Source organism: Xiphophorus hellerii, chromosome 23, assembly GCF_003331165.1.
Source record: "Xiphophorus hellerii strain 12219 chromosome 23, Xiphophorus_hellerii-4.1, whole genome shotgun sequence".
NCBI classification, from domain to species: domain Eukaryota; kingdom Metazoa; phylum Chordata; class Actinopteri; order Cyprinodontiformes; family Poeciliidae; genus Xiphophorus; species Xiphophorus hellerii.
The window spans coordinates 731,436-754,077 of record NC_045694.1 but is presented as its reverse complement, the minus strand read 5'-3'; the positions used below and the strand labels follow the sequence as shown (position 1 = coordinate 754,077).

Here is a 22,642-nt window from a genome sequence, read left to right as displayed (position 1 = left end):
TATCCATTACATACCTAACCCTAACCAAAACTCAATTCACACCTTAGTCCTAAATCTGACCCCTGACCCAAAAACAGCGTTTCCCCTTGTGGGGACCAGGCTTCGGTCCCCACAAAGAGCAGCGTTTCCCCACAACGTAGTATATGTCAGAAAAATGGTCCCCACAAGGTAATAGAAACAAACGCACGCCCACACACACACACGCAGTCGTGCACACACATACTCAGCTGTGTAAAACACTGATTTACATTTTCCAATGTGTTTGTTTTCACTGGTTTTATCTGTGTTTACATCCATATGAAGCAGCAGGAAATGGTTTACTAGGCAGAAAAAAAAATCACTACATGAATAAATGAGACTCCACACACACACGCACACCCCCACGCATGCACACACACATCACACCCACAACGCGCACACAGTGACGTTGCTCAGCCGTCTGTATTTTAGCCTCCAGAGCCAGTGGCTGCGTCACAGGGGTCTCAGTGGGTTGTGTGTCCCCAGGCGGAGGTCTGCCCCCTGTGCTGCCGGTGCAGCCAGGACTCGGGTCTGTGTGCGTGTGTGTGTGTGTGCAGGTGTGATTCATGATGTTTTGCCTTAATTCTTCCTGTATTTAACCTCCTCCTGCAGCGTCACCCTGGAGCCAGTAGCTCATCTTGTCCAGGTTGCTCCTGCTGAACATTTTCTCTCCGCTGAGTTTAATTTGTGAGGCGGCGTTATAAAAATCAGGCCTGAGCGGTGCGCCTGCGGCCAGCTGAGGACCAGACCTGGTTTTTAACAGTAAACGTCATCGGAGCCTGCTGTCAGAAACCATCAAGCATCCCTCCTAGTGTTTCTTTTTCCAACACAATATTCCAGATCCCAATCCAATAAAGCACACAGGATCTGCTGCAGGCACAGTTTTAACCGTCAGAAGGGAATAAACTGACCGGTCTGCTGCAGCTCCACTGGAGGAAAACTGAGTCATATTGTCTGGTCTTATCTGTCCTCTGTTATGCTTTTATTTCATTATTTTTTATTTAATCAAGATTATTTTTTATTTCACCCTCATTTAAACCTGATTTCAACTTCATTTCATCCTGGTATTCTGATTTTATCCAGACCTTTTTATTAATTTTCTCTTGGTTTCATTCTGTTTTCTATTCCAATTTTACCCTTACTTTTAACATGATATTTTAATAGTTGTGTCTCAGTTTTATTCTTGTTTTTATTTTGATTTTATTAGTTATTTTTGAATCAAAGTTTATTTTTATTTGACCTTGATTGAAGCTTGATTTTGCCCTAATTTCATTCTGGTATTATTCTCAGTTTATCCAGACTTTTTTATTAGTTTTCTATTATCCTCCCTGCTTTTGCTGTAGTTATTCTAATTCCTTCCTGACCATGAAGCCCAGCACCAGCTGTGAAGTACGGTGTTGGAGGTACGGTGATGTGGGCTTGGTTTGCATGTTGTCGTCATTGACTGAACAAAGATCTGAAACCCAACAGCAGATCTAACGGAAGGAGGAGTTTCCCTCCCTGGTTCTGGTTCTGTTCCAGGTACTGGTTCAGCAGCCGGTGTATCTTACCTCCGGTGCGTCCCTGGCCCAGGTGAATGGCGGGCTGCAGGCTGTCCTCGCGGCTCAGCAGGTGAGGAAGATGATGGAAGATGGAGGGAAGCTGCAGGACGTTTTTACTGCTGCTCACGTTCCACAGCTTCAGCCGCGTTTCCTCTGAGGAACCAGAACCAGTCAGACCCGACGGACCAGAACCAAACAGCAACACACATTTTCTTCTTCCATCCTTCCTTCTCTTTCTTTTTTTACTTTCTTTCTTGTCGATTCTCATCCATTCATTAATTTGTTAAACAGATAAAACACTGAAGAGAAAAATTCAGAGAAAATGTCCCCGACTGATTCATCTCTACTGAAACTCCTCCATCATGATTTTCTGTAAATATCTGATTTGTGTCACGTTGCCACCGTACTCATTCAGTTGTGATAAGTGAAATCTGCTCCTCCTCCTCCTGCTGCTCTTCATCACTGACCTGACAGGCTGCTCCAGGTGCGGTTGATGTCCCGCAGCGCCTGCTTCTCGGCGATGGCCCGCTTGATCTCCTCCAGAACCAGGTTCAGCTCCTTGGAGCGCCGCAGGTTCTCCTGCTCGGCCGAGTGCAGCCGCTCCCTCAGGGCCAGGAACTCCCGCTGGTAGATGTCCACCACATCTCCTGCAGGGGGCGCACACAACCACGATGTCACCATCATAAACATCAACAGGTAGATGGTGGAGGACATGATCTGAGCTTCCTGTTTTATTCTGATAGGACTTCCTGTTCCAGGTTTAGCTGGTTATCCATCTAAATGTTTTGGCTTCAGATTGTTTATGTGTTCATTATATTTTTTTGCACAAAACCATTCCCAGAAAATTAGATTTCAGTCTGCTCAGTTCTGCCTATCCTGAGTTGTTTTAGGGCGTCTGTCGCTTTAAAAGAAAAGAAGCTGCTGCTGGCCACGCCCCCCTCCCAACATTTAAACTACCATGTGGAGGCGTGCTGTGGTGGCGCAGGGGGTTAGCACCCCCCACGTTTGGAGGCCTTAGTCCTCGACGCGGACGTCGCGGGTTCGACTCCCGGTCCCGAAGACCTTTACCGCATGTCTTCCCCCCTCTCCTCACCCTCCTTCCTGTCTGCCTACTGTAGAAAAAATACGAGCCACTAGCGCCGCAAAAACTCTTCGGGGAAAAAATGAAAAAAAACAAACAAAAAACTACCATGTGAAAATGGCTGATAACACATGAGCAATTACCCAACCGTACATCTGCGAGAAGCAGAAGTGGAGCCTCCTGCATAACCAACCAGAATGCAACAAGTGTTTTCTGGATGGTAAAATCAACAGCAAAACTCTTCCAGCAGCCATTGTACAGCAAATCCAGTAGGAAAACCAGCTGACCAAACAGGCTGGAGCTCCACTTGCTAGGTAATGAGCAGCGCCTGCTGATTTGTGATGTTATATTCTGGAGGGTTTTGGAACGGCTCATTTTCCAGACACAAAAAAATTAAGAACTTATTGCCAAAAAGCAACCTGGTGTTTTTTTAAGTGCATGGTATGTTTTGAAGAAGAGTAGAGATACTAACGTAAGAACAAAAACGTGCAAAAAGTGAGTTGGCGATTGTGCTTATATTTTACTTTGCTTTAATAATACATTGCAAATGTATATATTGTTGAAGAAATAAAAACAATAAATGTCTTAAAAATAAATACATTTTTCAGTTTTAATGATAATTAAAAAATCTTTGAGTGCTCACAACTTGACATTTTAGTCACGCCTTTTCATGAACCTTTATTCAGGTGGACAGACATGGACACAGACATGTCCAGAAGTCAACCCGTCCAGCAAACAAAGACAAAACGTCCAAATCATGAAGGAAATGTCCTGACTTATGAGGACGCAGCGGAGACATCAGCACTGAAGTGAGTCTCCCAAACAGAGCGAGCCGGGTGCAGATCAATACGTGTGGACAATACACTAATGCTCTGTAATACTAGAACACAAACACACACACACACACACACACACACACACACAGCGTGTTTGAGACGCGAAGCCAAGCTGAAAGGGCAGACAGGTTGAGTCACACTGTAGTAAACGATGTGTGTGTAATAATATGAAAGCCGCCATCACAGTAATGAGATTACCCCTCAAACACACACACACTAAAACACACACACACTCTCTCTCTCTCTCTGATTGGATGGCCGAGTTAATGGTCGTGTGGTTTTCCTGTGGACCAGAGAAAGTCTTGGAGTGTAAATAAAACGGACTCTTCTTTGATCAATAAATAATCAGTCAGGTGACGTCAGGCGCCCCCAGGTGGAAATCAGATTATCTAAGCATCACTTCCTGTCTAATTAATTTCCTGATCTCCTTCATTTACTCCTCATCCAGATGTTTGGTCTGAAGGAGAAAGAAAGAAACCTTCAGAACAAAAAGGTTCTGATTGGTTCAGGAACAGAACCGCCGGGCTATTGATTACTGAAGAAAAGATTAATTGATCTGTCCGTCCGTCCGTCCGTCCGTCCATAAATACATACATACATACATACTGTACATACATACATACAGTACATACATACATACAGTACATACATACATACATACATACATACATACATACATACATACATACATACATACATACATACATACATACATACATACTGTATATACATACATGCATACATACATACATACATACATACATACATACATACATACATACATACATACATACATACTGTATATACATACATGCATACATACATACATACATACATACATACATACATACATACATACATACATACATACATACATACATACATACATACATACATACATACATACATACATACATACATACATACATACATACATCTTCCTGCTGGTTGAACAGATCTTCCTTCCACACAGTTTTATTTCTCATCTCTGATGTTTATTAGCAGATGCAGCAGATTTACTCTCAGATCTAAAGTAAAACTTTTGGTGTTTCAGATGCTCAGTAAAACAAATTTCTGTTTCTGTTCCATTGATCTAAAGTTCGGACTGAACTCAACTTTAAAACAAGAAACGTGTCAGAAAGTATTAGCAGTTTCATTTTCACGTTTGAATCAAACGAAGAAACTGTTTGCTGTTTCCTCACAATCTGAGAGCTTCTGTGTGCACGACCGAGCGTCACAGACGGAGCGCTGCCATCCCCTAACGAGCTCCTAACGAGGGTCCCCCAGCACTCTGCCCCCCCCACCGGGCAGATGGTGTTTAATCACAGACAGATTAATGAGAACATGACAACAGTCCACTCTCAGCGCTCTCTGGACCAGTTCACCCACATTAACAGCCACCAGACCTCATTACAGGAACCCCCTAAAACTGTTTTGCTCACTTTTTATGAGCAAAACAAAAATGATCCAGAACCTCTGCTGGCATTGTTTAACCACTTAATACCTCCATTTATATCAGTACAATTGTTTTTACTGTTTTGTTGTGAGGGCTGTACAGTGGTGCAGTAGGTAGCACTGTTGCCTTGCAGCAAGAAGGTCCTGGGTTCGATTCCCAGCCCGGGGTCTTTCTGCACGGAGTCTGCATGTTCTTCTCTCTGGTTCTCCGGCTTCCTCCCACAGTCCAAAAACATGAATGTCAGGTTAATTGGTCTCTCTAAATTCTCCCTATGTGTGAGTGTGCCTGGTTGTTTGTCCTGTCTGTCTCTGTGTTGCCCTGCGATGGACTGGTGTCCTGTCCAGGTGACACCGCCTCTCGCCCGAAACGTTTGCCTTAGAGGCAGCAGCCCCTCCTGATCCCACTGGGGACAAGGGTGTACAGAAAATAATTCAGATGTCAAATTACTTAGAAATTCTAACTTTAAACGTAAATATAGCTATGATGCTAATTATATCCACCAGGCACTTAAGGAATGAAACAGGCTGTTCAATCTTAATATGCTGATTATTTTATTGATGCTCCAACAAGGCTTAGAAACTGAGTTAAAATATATGTTTTAGAACAATCATTGCTTTTTCATCATTACAGTGTTTCATTACAGCTGAATCCCATTCCTGCACAGTCCTGTGGGCTCCTGGCCTCTTTTTAGATAAATAAAATCAGCTTTATAAATTCAATTTCAAAGTATATTTTTGAACAAGTGTTCATCCTGCAGTATTTAAAATACAGATAATACAAAAATCCTCTTACTGTACAAGAAACTTGTATCTCCAATATTGTATTAGGATATACAGTATATACTTATGAAAATGTATTAATTAATATTTACATATGACTGCTTGTAATCTAAAGCAATATTTTAATTCAGAGTTGCATGATCAAAATATATACACATAATTACTCTTTCAACAATTGCACCTAAATGTTATTTATTGGTTCTTAATACTATTTTACTTATTTCCATTCCTTAGTTGCCAAGTGTAGCTAAAACGCTGCAGTATCGAAATGAAAAATAACTGATTTACCATAGATTTACCATATCTAGAAAACATTAGTCAGCCTAAATATATTTTAACCCCAGCTAAGGGTTAAAATTATTTACTGTTTATCCCCCCGTTGCGCACTTTCGCTTTTATTAACCACGTGTAATTCACACTCTGACCACTAGGTGGTATCAACGCACTTCTAATAGCAGCCTTAGTATAAGAGGCAGATGTATCAACCAACATGGCGCCCATTACCTTTACTGGTCCTTAAAGAGTTAAGGAACATCTCAGGTTATTTTGATCAAACTTATCAAAGTATACAGAGAAAGCTTCAGAGACAGAACATCTTTCTGAAGCATCTGGAGTCACTAATATATTATAATAGTATAGTCTTTCAGTCGCTAAAATTATCCATGAAATTAGCTAAAGTTAACATGTAATTCTTGAAAGATTGCAGACTAAACAAAATTAGTTTACCTGGATGTGATCATCTCTCAGCCAAAGACATAAATATGTCGGGTGACGACGATAAAGCTGCTGTAAAATAAAAAAAATTCTAAAAAATAAAAATAAAATAAAAAACGCCGTGGTTATTTAAAAACCAGGACCATACTTTGATAATTCAGTAACTCAAACAAATTTTATTTACATTCAACAACAATTTAAACTTAAACGTGAAAACTGATTTATTTCTGTGTCAAAATCTTACGGCCTCTTGCGATTTAATTTCTTCTGGATGACTGTCGATGAAGAGATCCGCTGCAGGTCAGAGGTCACAGAGGTTCACTGCCTAATCCACCAGCTCTTATTTGCAGTTTTCCAGCTGAAATTAGGTCCCTGTTTTCCTTCTAGAGGATCAACGGTTCCCTGTCGTTGGGTCAACTGTTTTTTTTCTCCCTTCAGTCTTTGAAATCAGCTGAGTTAAACTGTTTCAGTACAAAAATACTTTATTGATCCCAAAGGGAAATAAAATAATAATTTTTCTAATAGATGAAGCCACTAACTCTTTATTTTCTCCAGTATAGAAACACTCCCGGAGCAGCTCTTCTCTCTTTCTGTCTCTCTGCTCTGTCCTTTCAAATCCCCCGGAGGTCGTGATAGATGACCTTTCATAGAGAGTCAACTTCTGGTTCTGCTGGAGGTTTTTTCCCGTTACAGGGAGGTTCTTCCTCCCCACTGTCTCCACATGCATCTTCAGTCTGTCTATGGTGATGGATAATAGTTTTGAGCCCATGGTTAAGAATTTAAGGCCTTGTCAACACCACATGGTGTATGGACTAAGAAGATATAGAAGCTGATCAACAGTTTTTGTCGAGATGGAGACCCTGAAGACACCAGATGGCCTCAGACTGGTAGGTAATGTGGCTATCAAGATGGTCGCTGTGGCACTAGACTGAACCAAAGGTTGGAAATGTGGTTTGCTACTTCCTGTAGCCACTTCTCAATGCTTTGAAGTCATCAGATGAGTTCAAGGAAATTGGTAACAAATAATTACAACGAAGTCGATCCATTTCACGCAAAATGCTGCAGAAAAAACACGGTAAGCTACATGAAAGGTAGGTATTCTGATCTTGGGTACAGCAAGCAGAACAGATTTTGGATTCTCCGGTCTGTGATCATCCATCCATTTTTTTCCACGCGTGTCCCTAGTGGGGCTGCTAGGGCTGCTGGTGCCTCTCTGGCGGTCAAAGGGCAAGAGGCGGGGTCACCTGGACAGGTAGCCAGGGCAACACAGAGACACACAGGACAAACAACCAGGCTCTCACACTAAGGAGAACTTGGAGAGACCAATTAACCTGACAGTCATGTGTTTGGACTGTGGGAGGAACCCGGAGAACCGGACAGAACCACCATGCACAGGTAGAACATGAAGAAAGAACCCGGGCCGGGAATTGAACCCAGAACCTTCTGGCTGCAACAGTGCTACCCACTGCACCAAATGTGTGTAATTTATTCTAAAAGTTCACCTGAAGACAGTCAACAGTAAGAATACCAAAAAGTAAAAACCCAGCAGATGGAGAAGCCCTTGATGGCCCTGGTTCTGGTTCTGGTTTTGGTTCTGGTTCTGGTTCCGGTCTTGTTTCTGGTTTTGGTTCTGGTCTTGGGTCTGGTTTTGGTTCTGGTTCTGTTGTTGGTTTTGGTTCTGGTCTTGGGTCTGGTTCTGGTCTTGGTTTTGGTTCTGGTTCTGGTCTTGGTTCCGGTTTTGGGTCTGGTTTTGGTTCTGGTTCTGTTGTTGGTTTTGGTTCCAGTTCTGGTCTTGGGTCTGGTTCTGGTCCTGGTTCTGTTTCTGGTTCTAGTCTTGGTTCTGGTCCTGGTTCTGATCTAATCAGCAGTTTCCCAGTAGCTCTTCCTGCTCCTGTGGCTGCAGAGCGTCTGTAGCTAACGGCTAACTGGAGTTGAAGCTTGGCCATTGAAAACGTGTGGATCCCAGGAGAGTTGCTGGTTCAGTCGCCCTCCTGCCCGTTAGGCTCCAGTACATCAGAACCTGCCCATTGTCTGGAGACCAGAGGCTTCATCACTGCAGGGACTTACATTATTATCACTCTTCCGTCTAGCTAAATGTTAATTCAGTAAGTTGTGCTTAACTCTTCCTGTTTATTGGTAACTTGTGTTTAGTTCTTTCATGTAATCAAAGGCTCTTTCAAGGATTGATGTGTTTGTGAAGGTTGAACGCTGCTCACAGGTCAGATTGGTCCAGATGTTCCTAACAGAACCAGCCTGAAGGTTGTGCAGGTTCTAGCAGACGAACGGGCGCAGATCCTTTAGTCATCAGGCTCCCGGTTTGTGATCCAAACAACCCGACCGCTTTCTAGACGAAACCTTTCCTGATCAGAAACGGACCGAAAATGATCAGATCTGAATAAAACGGACATTTTAAGCTTCATAAATACTTTGTTGTTTCCAAAGGGAAATCAATGTTCCTGTGACTCATTAATTCATTTCATTAAGATTTTTAGGAAAAAATAATTGGTTTCTGTTAAACATGAGATTTAAAAAATCTTTTTATTTTTTGATTCTTAAATTTTAAATGTCAACAACTACTGTATGTTCTCTGAGCGTTCAGTGTTGGACTGAGGGCAAAAAGGCCAGAAGTCCAAAGAAACGGCTGGTTCTGTTGATCAGAACCACTTTAAAAACGACCAAACTGTCTGGCTGTTTGGATCAGAACCGCTCCTCTGAAAATATAATATGAGATGTTTTAATCATCTGAAGGAAAGGCAGAGTTCTTCTGAGCGGTCCAGAACATCTGGATCCAAATCACAGCAGAATTATTCTGCTCTGGCCCGGTTCCAGAACCATCCAGCACTTCATCAGAACCGCCTCAGATCTACTTTCAGTCAATGAGTCGAGTGGGTTTGGGTTTATCTGAGCCTTTAATCAATACATCTGTGTGTGTGTGTGTGTGTCTCTCTGTGTGTGTGTGTGTGTGTGTGTCTCGGGGTGTGTGTGTCTGTGTGTGTGTGTGTGTGTGTGTGTGCGTGTCTCGGGGTGTGTGTGTCTCTGTGTGTGTGTGTGTGTGTCTCTCTGTGTGTGTGTGGGGGTGTGTCTGTGTGTGTGTGTGTGTCTCGGGGTGTGTGTGTCTCGGTGGGTGTGTGTGTGTGTCTCTCGGTGTGTGTGTGTGTGTGTGTCTCTCTGTGTGTGTGTGCGTGTCTCGGGGTGTGTGTGTCTCTGTGTGTGTGTGTGTGTGTGTCTCTCTGTGTGTGTGTGTGTGTCTCTGTGTGTGTGTGTGTCTCGGGGTGTGTGTGTCTCTGTGTGTGTGTGTGTGTGTGTGTGTGTCTCGGGGTGTGTGTGTCTCTCTCTGTGTGTGTGTCTCATTCTCACAGGGAGAAACTGGCCGACATCAGATTCTCACCTGCTGTTTCCTCTCTGCCTCAATCTGAGATAAAGAGACGCTGGAGCTGAAGTCTGGACCGGGTCAGAACCGGTCTGGTTTGGACTGGACCAGTGGAACCAGTGAGCTGCTTCAAGTTCTCTCAGCCAGAAACAAAGCTTCTGTTTTATGCAGAATTATCTGACCTGTCCAGCTGGTTCTGAACTCTACCGGACCCAGAACCGACCTCTGGCGGTTCTGGGTCGGTTCTGTCCATTTCATTTCAGAGGCTGCGAGGCTTTCAGGGTCCAACAGACACAGGAAAACACACACACACCTGGCTGAAGGCTAAGCTGTTAGCATGCAGCTGCTGCAAACCTCGTTACCATGACAACCACCTCCGTGAGTGTTTTCTCACACACACACACACACACACACACACACACAGAGCGGTGAGGTGAGATGTCCTCCAGACTGTGAAGCGTGTCCTCATCACCGACTCTGCTACTGCAGCTTCGGATCTCACACACACACACACACACACACACACACACACACACACACCTGATTTATGACCGCCAGGTTGCTTCTTGTCCTCAGAATACTAAAACACACCAGAGAGGAGCTGCTGTGGTTCTGGACGAGTTCTACTGGACCAGAACCAGAACCTGAGAGGACGAAACGGTTACATGAGCTGATTTTACTATTTCATCTAAAATCGTTTAGTCACTCATCCGTCTTCAGGTCAGAGGTCATCTTCAGTTCTGGCCCAGTTCCATGGATTCTTTCTCAGACCAAAGCCGGGTTCTGGTCCAGCAGCTGGTTCTCTGCTTCAGGGAGGTTCTGTTTGGTTCTGTTTGGTTCTGGAGGCTTTGGGCTCCCAGTAGAATCAGAGCTGCAGAGGGAGGAGTCTGGACTTTATCTGCCTTCCTGCTGGTCTGGGTTTATTATTAGACTGAGGCCCGGTTTGCAGGCCCGGTTCGGAGTCATGATGAGTCAAACCAGATGAAGGAAACCAACCAGTGAGCTTGTGGTTCTGACCTGGTTCTGGAGTCCAGCTGCTGTTTGACCCAGAACATTTTGAATGGAGGTTAGAGTCCAAACCAGACCTGGACCAGAACCTTTCCTGCTGTTCCCAGGAATCCAGACCCTGATGACCTGGATCATCAGCAGCTTCCTGTGTGTATGATAGCTACTTCCTGTTGCTATCATACACACTTCCTGTCCATGCGCAGGCCGACGGTCCCGACTGATTCAGAACTCCAACTGGGTCGCTTCTTTCCCACGCCGGGTCGCCGGGTCACACCCTGCTGCCTCAAGGCGGTCCTGAACGCATCACCAGTTCACCGTCCACCGAACACAAACTACGTTACCCAGAATGCCCTGCAGGAGCCCCAACTGGTTTAAGGACTGAACCGGACCAAGATGGACAGAACCAGCAGAGTCCAAAAGCATTCGGTTGAAAGCAGCTGAAGGTTTTTAAAACAAACCTTTGGTGCTTTTTTCATTTCGTCTGCTGGGTAAAAAACTTCAGTAAAATTCTAAATCACTGCAGATGGAAAAGATAAAAATGTTATTATTAAACCGGCTCAGTTACTGTTTGGTTCCTGATTTGGGCTGAATTTACGGTTCAGTGAAAAGTCAACGTTTGGTTTAGTTGCTCCAAAGCTAAGACGAATTCAAACAGGTTAATAAATGGGAATCTATTTTGGTCCTTCATATTTTTAAAGGCACGTTTCTGGTACACCCGTAAATCTGACGCACATCCGCTAACGGCCGGTCTAAATGATCTGATTGGATGCTGGACTAGACTATCGTTGTGCTAAAAGGAGTTAGCCTATCAGTGAAGCTACGCTAGCCTAAAATAGCACCTAAGTGCTAACACGTAGCAGCTAATGCTAATCCACATTTCTAAAGGATTTGATGGTTGAATAACCTAAAAATAGATTAAAAACTATAAAATATTTGAAATCATATGAATATTTATCCAATAATTTAGCAGCAAAAATGATTTTTTAATTGAAAATGTTTATTTCATTGCTGTATGGTTATTATGGTATTAATTACGGACGCTGTAATTAAGTCAGTTATGAATTGTAATGATGCTGTGATGCTAGCCGCTAGCTGCAGCTTCATGCGTTTCTGAGGCTCCGACGCTGCAGAACTTCATTCACTCAGGAAATAATTTATGAAACTCAGACAAACTGCAGAGCAACTCTCAGCAGCCTAACAGACCAGAACCAGAACCAGCATCGAGCCCAGCCGTGTTTACACAAACAGCCAGCGGGGGTCAGAGGTCACAGATTGCTGTTTGCCAACTCTGTTTGTCTCTTGACCCGGTTCTGGCCAAACGGTCGATGTGGAGCTTCGACACATCGAAGCTTTTGTGCGCCATCACAAACTAGATGAAAGTGGATCCGCACAGAGAGAATGTAAAAGTCAGCCACACTTTTCAGATGCGTATCTATAAAGTTAATGAAGACCGAAGAGTGAAAGCGGGTCGGTCTGGTCCGGTGGCTGGGTGTAACTGAGTCACCGGTCAGTTCAGTCACGGCCAGAAACAGAACCAAAGTCCAGAGAAAAACTTCAGGAAACCTGGAGACGGGTTGGTTGGAACCAGCGGACCGGAGTCCAGGAAAATCTGGACCACTGGGAGGAAACTGGGAACCAGCGAGGCCTGGATGTGGAGGACGCAGCACGGGAACAGCAGCTGGTTTATGGCTCATCAGAGCTGGGTGTGTGTGTGTGTGTGTGTGTGTGTGTGCTGAACTTTAAACTGAGCCGTTTGTTCTCACACACTCCTTCAGCTCAAGTATCACTTCTGCTTAAACAAGGCAGCATTGTGTGTGTGTGTGTGTGTGTGTGCTGCCCTGCAGCTGTCGGGGTGTGTGTGTGTGTGTTTCAGTCAGACTCCAACAGGCTGCCTCTCTCAGTCTTCCAGATGTTCAGCAGCTCCGTTAGCTGGAACTAACAGGAAGGTTCTGACTCCATTAACGACCCGCTGATCAGTTACCTTGAAAAAGTAACTTGATTACTCTCAGGTTAAAAGTTACGTCAGCCTAGTGATGCCAACCAGAGCCAGTCCGCTGTTTGCAGGCAGCATTTCCTCGACTACATCCTGTCAGACCAACTGGCTGGTTTTACTCTGAAGTTTCAGGTTTTGTTGCAGATGAACCACGTTGACGTCTGACTGCGTCGAGCCGCGACTGCAGGCGTTTCCTCAAATATTACGCTACATTGTTTTTAATGTTATTTAGCAAGTTAGTATTAGCTTCTGCTACATTTTTTGTTTACGATTAGCTTCCAATAATTCTGCATGCCTTTAGAATTGGTTTTGACATTTTTTTATGCATTTAGCATTTGGGCATTCTTTGTTCAGTATTAACTTCCACAAATTTTTTGTTTAGCGTTTGCTTCTGGTATGTTTTTTGTGGTTAGCATTAGCTTCTAATTTTTGTTTATTAGCTTCCACAAATTTTTTATTTCATTGAGCATTATTTTCTTTTCACTTTTGTTCAGCATTGGCTTCCTGTAATGTTTTGTTTTTGATTATAGCAATTGAACGTTAGCTGCTGCTAATTTTTTGTGTTTAGTTCTTTTGGAGTTAGCAGACTTAAGATTCTTGCTTAGTGAATTAGCAGCAAGGGAAGCTAACGTCTTGGTTAGCCATGTCCACCAGACAAAGGAAATGCAGATTCTAACATTTATACAAGTTCTACGGTTCAAAGTATGCAGGCTAAGATTTCACACCAAACACATTCAACTAATCGGTGATTTTTAATGCAAAAATAAATTTTCCAGGGCGGCCTGGTTTTATTTGTGAGAAATATTAACAAATTGGGTGCAAAATAAAAAATGTTGAATTTTAAAAAATGGCTGCCATATTGCTAACTCTTGTTTTTTCTGAAACGCTAGCCCTGCTAAAACATCTGTGCCAAATTAGGTTCTTGTAGCCAGATGTGAAATATTTATCTGTTTGTTCTGATGGCTGTGAAAATAATCCAGAAACTGGTACCAGCCCACATACGTCGACTTGGACCAGAACCAAAGAACTGGACCCGGTCTGAAGCACTCAGGCTTTATTTGGTCACATTTATCAGAACCAGAACCGGTGGTTCTGTGTGTTTCTAAGAGGATTAGTTCTGCTCCTTTCAGTCTCCCGGCCTGAATAAAAGCCCGGTGGTCCAATCGGACCCAGAGAGGATGGCGCAGAATGTCCCAGCAGGTCTGTCTCTGATCCGGACGGGACGCACGGCGTCCCACCTGCCTGAATGGTGGACACTTTGTCTCCTTAAATGACAGCTGGAGGAGGAAGGGAGGGCTCTTTTGTTACCGTGGGAACAGACCCCTGACTGGCAGACTGTTGGCATGGCGACTAGATTCTTGTCAGTGTAAACCAATCAGCTTCCTCCCTGGGGAGCGCGTGAGAACCGCACTTCCTGAGCCTGCTGGGGAGGTTGCAGGTTTGATTCCCACAGGGCGTTTTACCAACATTCAGAAACGGTTCTGAAACTTTTCAGACGTTTTTAGAAATATTTCTGATAGAACATTCAATTTAAAAAATCTTTCATAAAGTTCTGAAGGTAAATACAAAGCCCTCTCCGGGTTTTCAACCAGTTGGTTGAGCCTCATGTGGGAGCTTTAAGAAGAAGAAAAAGACAATTTCTCCATGTTTAATGATTCGTCCTTCCACTAAATCTTCTGCAGTTCGGTTCTGGAAAAGCAGCAGCAGAAATCCCTGAAAGCTGATCCTGAAGCGGAGGAAATCAAAGCTTCAGCTGGAAGCTGAAACCCGATGATCGGCGCGGCGACGGCTGATTGGTCGGTTCCTCTGCCGGCCTCCAGATGTGGCCCCTCGCTCTTCACAAGGCCTCTTTGTGCCGGCGGCGCCGCCCGGCTCGGCCCAGCTCCGTCCACAGACGCTCCCATTCAGGAGCCGCTACCTGAGACAGCGCCGCCTCCAGACACCGGGGGGCGACGGAGGGGGCCTCGTTCAGGCTCCTTCCTACCCGGTTCTGGTTCGATTCCTCGGACACTTCCTGTTTCCCAGGATCCACTCACACACAGCCTCCATCTTACCAGAACCGCTTCATCTGTCCGGTTCTGATCGGCCCAGAACCGGGTCATTCCTCTGACCCAGCAGATCGCTACAGGGCCATCCAACGGTCCAGAACAAAGGCCACTGCATGCATACATGCGGATTTGGAAAGTTTCACATGAGTTTCCTGTATGTCTACACAGGTATCACATCTGATTCACATGTACATCATGTGAGGGCAGCCATCTTGAAAATGTATTGTTACACTTGAAGATTTCAAGATGGCCACTATGGTCATGTGAAAATATATTGCACTGTATAAAATGGTAAAATATTTCCACATTTATTTTATAAATGATACCTGGGAGTACGAGAAAACGTGAATCTGTTTTACCATGAAATGTTCCAAATTCACATGTGAAAATTAGTGTAGACCACATGTGCATGTTACATATAGTTGATGGTTTTCACATGTGCATTTCATGGGATTTTTCTGCAAGGAAGACAGTAGGTCCATTTTGGTCAAGACTCAGTCCGGTTCCGGTTCTGGTTGAATATGTGATGAAACTTCAGCGTGTTTTGAAAGTTTTCTGCGAATAAAAAAGTAGCTGCGTTCCATTCTTTATATATCTGCGCAACATTTCTAAAATTAGTTTTATGGAAACAGTTTTTGCAGAAACTAGTTTTTCTAGTCTCGTCGCTGATCAGGTGGTTTTCGGTTAAATGTGGTAAAACTGAAGTGGAAACGAGTCGATTTTTCGTCGGAGCGATGGATTCAACACTTTGACGCACCTTTTAATAGCTCTGGTGAATCCAGCTGCACATTGACCGAAAAGCAATCCTTCAGCCTAAAGCCACTTCCTGTCGTACTTCCTGTCGTCGTCTTTGGCGTTTCCACCAGTGGGAACATCCGGCTGCTGATCATGTGACTTGTGCGAAAAATATTTTGATACTGAAAAACCAACTCATCCTAGCACAAAAACTTTTGATCAAAAAACATATTTTTTCTAAATTGACTTGTTTCCTTTCAGCAGATTTATTTTCACAATTTCAGTAAAATTCTCAGATGGAAACTTGGATATTGATCGATCTGAATCTGACGGACTTAAGCAGCTAATGTAACGAAAGCCATTCACAGTAACTGTGTGCTCACACACACACACACCAGGCTGGCAGATGGCGCTCTCTCTGTGTGAGGAAGCTGATCTGATTCACCGTCGCCTCCTCTTCCTCTTCATCATCTTCATCTCTGTTCCAGATCTCATGAATCTCAGCCATAATCCGTCTGCACACAGAAATATGCTGCTGCCAGCTCGAGCGTCAGATTATCTGCTCTACCGACAGGAAGAGGAGGAGGAGAGATGAAGGTGGAGGTGAGAGCTGAACCTGAGATCATCATCATCATCAGATGGATGAAAGCTGCATCTGGTTGGACTCAGCAGCTGATTTAATATTTCATTAAAGTGTTTCACATGCAGATACAAGAAGCTAACTGGCTTTGCTTTTTCTTTTAAAAACCATTTAGTTAGCCACAGAAAAATTCAAGATGGCCACCATGGTCCTCAAGGATTTGCTAACATTTATCATAGATGAATACTTCTGGTGTCTAATCATCCATACTTGGATCCATAGAAATCATGTTGACTCACAATGTTGTTATGTTTCAAGATGGCCGCCATGGTGAACTAAAATGGACGGTAGTTATTACCAGTGGTGGGGGCAGCTAACCAGAAACTAACAAGAGTCTTAGCTACGCTAACGCTAAACTGCTAAATACACCAGAATGAGCAGAAGACTGGAGAAGAAGATGAGGATCTTTGAATCTACAGATTGAAGCAGAAATCATAATAATCACTTAGAATCAAACATTGTGAAATATTCCCGCCTGCTCTGACGCAACAAAAGGAGGGAATCACCATAGCAACCAGGAAGCCCTGGTTTCAGGTTCTGACCGACGGCTCTGCGCCGACTGAAGCTGATCCCCACTAAACCAAGCCACAAAAGAAGGTCAAAGGTCACTACACAAACAGAATCTCAGAAAGCCACTGGGTCACTCATTGTCTCCAGAACCAGAATCAGAACCCAGTCATGGATCCGTTCTGCCTCAGTAGGAATATTTATCTCCCGGGTATGTGGTTCTGTCCTCTCGGCGGCGGCCCGGTTCTGCTGCCTGTTCTTTCCGGCTGATCCAACACAGTTCCAGCAGAACGGACCAAACACGGACAGTTTGCATGTCACTGAGGCGGAACCATGGCCCGGATGAAACCGGGTTGGTCTGGATCTGCTGATTGGACCAACATGTTTATGTGACGGTGGAAACTCCTCCAGTCTGGAGAAACCGTCCGGTTCGGTCCGGTCTGCAGAGCAGAACTCCAGGCGGTTTCTGAGCCGCTGAAACCCGACCTGCAGGTCCAAACATCAAATATTCATCGGTTTCTCTGGCAACGTCTTGGACCTCCAGGAGCCGGCGGAGCGTGGCGCCTCTGATTAACGCGCCGCCATGAGGAGGCGGCCATGATGATCAGGACGCCAACAGAACCTGAGGCAGGGCCCGGTTCTGGTTCTGCTCCCAGTTAATCAGGAACTTCTCTGCCTGTTCATGCAGCTGAGCGTAATTACATAACAGCAATAATTTGTTCATTTAGCCTGGATTCATTTCCAGTCATGTTTTCACCATCGGATTCATTCATTCATAAATGTCAGTTGAATTTGTAGCTAAATATTTAGTTCCAGTTAGAAGCTAATTATTTATCTGGGAGTTAAATGTTTAGGTAATATGCAAATTCAGGTGGCAATAACCAGAAATAGACTACCAAAATAAAAGCTTGGTCTTTGTAAACTTTTGAATCGCTTCTCATCATCATCATCATCATCATCATCTCAGCTTAAAACAGCAACAGTGTAAATACAACTATGAAAGTTCTCAAGACCTGGCTTTTATTTTGATAGTCCATTTCCACTTATTGGCAAGTGAATTTGAATATTAGCTAAACTTTTAGTTATGACTTTATTTAGTTTACAATTTAGCTAACTAATAATTTAGATAGCTCAGAGCTATTTCTTTAGTTTGGAGCTAAATATTTACAACCTGCTTATTAAATATTCATGGAGTTAAATATTTACCTGGCTTTCTAAATGTTTAGGTTGGAGCTCAATGTGTAGTTTCTAAACTAAATATTTAGCTTTCTAACAAATATTTAGCTTGCAGTTAAATTTAGTCAGTTCTACATTGAGTGCATCATTTAGAGGAAACCAACAGCGGATCCACCCAGAACTTTCCAGCTTTTAGAGTAAATTATGACATTATTCCTTCATCAAACATTAATCTGAAATATTTTTTCATCTTTTGCACTGAATCAGGTTTAAAAGAAAACCTCATGTTGGACCGGTACCGGTTCACCAAGAGTAACCCGTGCTAACCCACCCGTGCTAACCCACCCATGCTAAGGGTGAGTTAGCACGGCTGACCAACTGGGTTAAAGGATTTTTCATTATAAATCTGAACTCTGTGTAAACACACACACACACACACACAGCGCTGTTTAACTGCTTCGTTACGTCTGCTTGGTCTTTCCTCTCATTCAGGAATATTTAGAAACACAAAGAAAGACATTTTAACAATCTTTTTATTAATATTGCTGTTATGGCTGATATTTACCAATATTATAAATCTTTCTCTAACCTTTTTTATGATGAAAACACGACCAGAACCGCTGACTTCTCTGCTGCAGTTAAACACCCACAATCCTTGGCTGCGTCTCCAATAATCGGACCGGTCGATGTTGATGCCAATAAATCGTACATTTCTCTGAAAAATCCTCTTTCTGGGTTTTAAATAGATTTCTTCAGTCAATTTATCTTTATTTGCTCCCATGTTTCTGGTTTCATCCCTCCATCTCTTATTTCCTTTCCTTTCCCTCCATCGCTCCTCTTTGTTTTTCCTCGTCTGGATCTTTCAGTTCTCCTCTTCATCCTCCTCCTCTTCCTCTTAATGTTTCAGCAACATGAGAATCTCCAACAGTTTGGTCAATATGAGTGAAACTGAGAGTCTGACAGACTGTGTGTGTGTGTGTGTGTGTGTGTGTGTGTGTGGGCGTGGGTGTGGGTGTGTGTGTGTGTGTGTGTGTGTGTGTGTGTGTGTGTGTGTGAATGAGAGAGAGTGAGAGACACCCAGACTAGGCTGAGCATGTTCATCTCCAGCCTGAAAGAGGCCGATGTGTCATCTGATCACTATGAACCGTCTGTTGTGTTGTTCAGGAAATCTGTGTGTGTGTGTGTGTGGGGGGGGGGGGGGGGGGGTGTGCGTGTGTGTGTGTGTGTGTGTGTGGGTGTGTGTGTGTGGGTGTGTGTGTGGTCACCAGTCATAGAAAGCTGCAGTTCAGTTTCAAATAGCTTATACAAGAACTGAAAGTTTAGCAGGTAAATTTAAATTAATTACATAAATTTTAATGTAATTAACCACATTTATGTTTTACATTCAAACGTTCTGAGCCGGAACCTTTGTATTCATTTGTTTCTGATACAACAGTAAATCTGACGCACAGCTAATCCGCTAACAGCAACAATGGAAGCGGCTTCTCTGTTAATTTCTGCTTCAAACGATATGATTGGACGCTGGAACCGACTTGTGCTCAAGTTGTGCTAAAAGCAGTTAGCCTAGCAGAAGCTGTGCTAGCCTGGAACAACATCTCGATGCTAACATGTAGCAGCTAATGCTAATGTCAGCATCCACATTTCTAAAGAAGCTCCATGAATGATCAGAGAAACTCTGGAAAGACGAACGGAGAGAAAAACACTTTGCTCCAACCTGATGGAGAACCTGAAGATTAAAAACTATAAATATCTCTGATGTTCAGCTCATTTATTCAATAATTAGCTGGAAAATATGGTTTTTGTGCTGAAAATGTTGCAGTTTCTGTTATCCAATCTTAAACCAGATTATCTTCCTTCCTCTCATCCAATCAGGAGACTCAGAATAAAAACCATCACTTCCAACAGCATCCAATCAGACGAGGCAATAAATCAAGCAAACCTTCTTTCTGCAGCAGCACTGAGTCTCACACACACACACACACACACTCTGTGGACGTGTTTGTGCTGCACAGCGGGAACAAACCCACGCTGTGGGACTCCTGGTCATGTGACGCTTCAGCTCTAATCTGATGATTTGATGAAAAATCCTCCAGCTGAAAACAGCTGGATGCAAAACTCTGATATTTTATTGGGTCATATTTATTGATATCAGATTATTAAAGCCTGTTTAGAGCAGCGCTGGTTCTGTCCGGTCCACTTGATACTTCCTAGAAACCCAGAACCACCAAAAAATTCAAGATGATGGCTGCCATGGTTGTTGAGGAAAATACATTTTTGCTGTAAAATTAGTTGAATCACATGCTACAAATTTTGAGACATAAAATCTTATGTATTTTCTTGTGTTTCCTTTTTCTGGTTGTTGTCATGGAGAACAAATGTTGGCACTAAAATCAGCTGCAGCTAACCAAAAAGTTAGCTTCACTAACCACTAATTTGCTAAACAAGAATCTTAGCTAAACTGCTAAACATTTGTAGAAGCTATTAATTTGTCAAATTAATTTTAACTGCAAAATAAATAATTTACCAAAAGCTAACACCAACACAGAGACTCGCTAACAGCAAAGCCCTCAATTTCTCATTTTGCTACATGTTACTTCTTTAAAGTTTGTATAAATATGAACTAACCAATCAGGTACAAGACGGCTGTTCAAACTTTCCTCCGTTTGTTTCCAGAACCAAAAATCTCTTTTCAGGGTCGAAGATGTTCTGACTTCCAGGATTTATTCTGATAAAAGTTCTACCGGCTTCAAGAACCGACAGGAAAACAAACCTTCAACCTGAGGAGAGCAAAAATAAAACCAGGACCAATCAGGACGTCTCTACAGATGTCTCCATAGAAAATCCACAAAACTCAAAATTACTCAACAAACTTAGATTTTATCTGAAAACAAATCAGCCATGACTCATAAATGAAGCCAGTGGATCAGGGAAGGTGAAAGAGACCCGAGAACGAAGCAGCAACACCAAAGGAGATTTCCTGCATCTTAGCAGCGTTTACATAAATAACATAATTTTGTTTGAATATTTTTGAAGGCTGATCTATATTTTCTTATATATTTTTGTTCTTTTTTAAAGAAACTGTTTGTGTCAAACTATTAACCTTAATTAAACCTTCCTGTCTCTGGATGATCTTCGGTTTTTGCAGCAGGAGTTTTATTTTGGATCAGAACTCGGTCCAGCTGGACTTCAGGTTTCTCACACCTCGCCTAGTTTTCTTTTCCCCCTTTAAGTCGGCCCACTCATGTTTTACCGGGCCTGGTGCCAGTCTGGACCTCAGTCAGGAGTTTAACATCATCACATGATCAAGATAAAGAGCTGCATTCACCATGAAGGCTGCGGGGGTTTATGACTGACCGCTGCTGAAGGATGACGAGCTTTTATGGCCTTGTTAACTTCTCAGATTGTTTCAAAGTTAAACTTTCCATTTTTCTTTGAATTGCATCATCTAGAGGTCGACCTTTCCTCCACACTATTGAGACAGACATGAAAACTTTCAGAGAAAAACTCTTTTTTCCTGAGAAGGACGTGTTGACTCCACTATTACACTTTTCTCACAGTTTAAATGTTCCTGAAATGCACCATTACATCAGAAAAGCAGCTTGGTTTGACTTTCCCTGCAGACGCCACAGGAAGCTGGAGCTGATACCATCGATAGATGATAATCAGGCTGAACCGCTTCACAGCAGATTATTCTGCTGAAAGCAGATGAGAGACCGCAGGTCGCCCTGGAAACGCCCTCCGACCCCCAAACCGCCAACCTGCAGGCCAAGTGTCACAAACCAAACCTCCTCCTGTGGAATCACCTGTTCCACTGCAGCTGCAGAACAACGCGTCGACAGCAGAACCGCCCAGGAAACCAGCCGGCCCGACGCATACACGAGTTAAGAAGGCGCTGCTTAGGGCCCCCACACCACCAGGGGGCCCCCAAGAACTCCAAGATAGCATGATAAAATACAAAAGACATTTAAAATCATTTAAAAATGACATACAAATTTTTAGTTTTCTACTCCTGTAACGTTAAAATCGACAGCCATAATAACACTGGGATGGTGCAGGATGATTACACATTATGCTAATGCTAGCAGCTATGTTACACTCACATGTTGGTGTGAGGGGGCCAGTGAAAACCTGCTCAGGGCCCCAAAATGGCTGAGGCTGGCCCTGCAGCAGGAACTGGAGCAGATTTCACAGGAAAGAAAAGTTAAAACCATTAAATCTGGACCAGAATCACAGGTGGGGTTCCCCAAGGCTCAATCCTGGGACCCTCGAAATTAATATCTACACACTCCCATTAGCTCAGGTGATAACAAGGAATCGGATTAGTTACCATAGTTACACAGCCCTACATTATGATGTTCCAAAATGTTCTCCATCTGAACAGAAGCTGAAGTTATTAAAGAGGAACGACCTAGAGAATGAGATCTAGAGCTATAGATCTAGATCCATAGAACTGGAGCTATAGATCTAGAGTTAGCACACAGCTTCAGTTCTTCCAGCTATAAACCAGAGATCAGGCTGACCTCTGACCTCCAGAGCCACATAAAGCTGGTTCCAAAGAGGGGCTTCTACCAGTGGCAGAACATCCATCCAACAAACCATCCAACCAACAAACAAACCATCCATCCAACAAACCATCCAACCAACAAACCATCCAACCAACAAACCATCCAACCAACAAACCATCCATCCAACCAACCAACCAACCATCCAACCAACAAACCATCCATCCATCCAACAAAC

The 22,642-nt window shown here is 43.4% G+C and overlaps 1 protein-coding gene across 3 annotated transcripts in view; it reads right to left on the bottom strand.

Annotated features, from left to right (window-relative positions):
- LOC116714596 (alpha-1,3-mannosyl-glycoprotein 4-beta-N-acetylglucosaminyltransferase B) overlaps positions 1-22,642 on the bottom strand; it is a 776,799-nt gene that overhangs the window by 67,489 nt on the left and 686,668 nt on the right. For all 3 annotated transcript variants that reach the window (XR_004338082.1, XM_032555272.1, XM_032555271.1), the window contains exons 2-3: positions 2,027-2,206; positions 1,569-1,712 (exon numbers count right to left, since the gene is read on the bottom strand). Coding sequence is in view for 2 of the 3 variants with exons in the window: in XM_032555272.1 (XP_032411163.1) it covers positions 1,569-1,712; positions 2,027-2,206 (324 nt within the window). In the remaining variant the exon portion in view is untranslated. The remainder of the gene's footprint in view (positions 1-1,568; positions 1,713-2,026; positions 2,207-22,642) is intronic.